Source organism: Penaeus monodon, chromosome 32 (genome assembly GCF_015228065.2).
Source record: "Penaeus monodon isolate SGIC_2016 chromosome 32, NSTDA_Pmon_1, whole genome shotgun sequence".
NCBI classification, from domain to species: Eukaryota; Metazoa; Arthropoda; class Malacostraca; order Decapoda; family Penaeidae; genus Penaeus; species Penaeus monodon.
The window spans coordinates 20650905-20651132 of record NC_051417.1 but is presented as its reverse complement, the minus strand read 5'-3'; the positions used below and the strand labels follow the sequence as shown (position 1 = coordinate 20651132).

Below are 228 nucleotides of genomic sequence, written 5' to 3'. Positions count from 1 at the left end.
ATAGAAAGGACACAGTAAAACTACCAACAATGATAACAAACACACACGCAAACTTACCCCAGCAATACACCAGCATAAAAATGAAATACTGAGTAGCCATGTTGCCTTTCTTGCCGCCATCTTGATAGGTTGGGGTCGGCGTGGGCAGGGGGGGGTCCCTTGAAGTAGGGTTTATTGCAATAACATCTTAGTATGAAACCTGGCTGTGGAAGAGAAAGGTCATGCTAT

General features: G+C 44.7%; 1 protein-coding gene across 1 annotated transcript in view; it reads right to left on the bottom strand.

Annotated features, from left to right (window-relative positions):
- Window positions 1–228, bottom strand: part of LOC119593592 (A disintegrin and metalloproteinase with thrombospondin motifs adt-1-like) — a 60261-nt gene that overhangs the window by 35887 nt on the left and 24146 nt on the right. Inside the window, exon 2 of the mRNA XM_037942546.1 lies at window positions 58–203. Within this exon, the coding sequence (XP_037798474.1) occupies window positions 58–120 (63 nt within the window). The 5' untranslated portion in view covers window positions 121–203. The remainder of the gene's footprint in view (window positions 1–57; window positions 204–228) is intronic.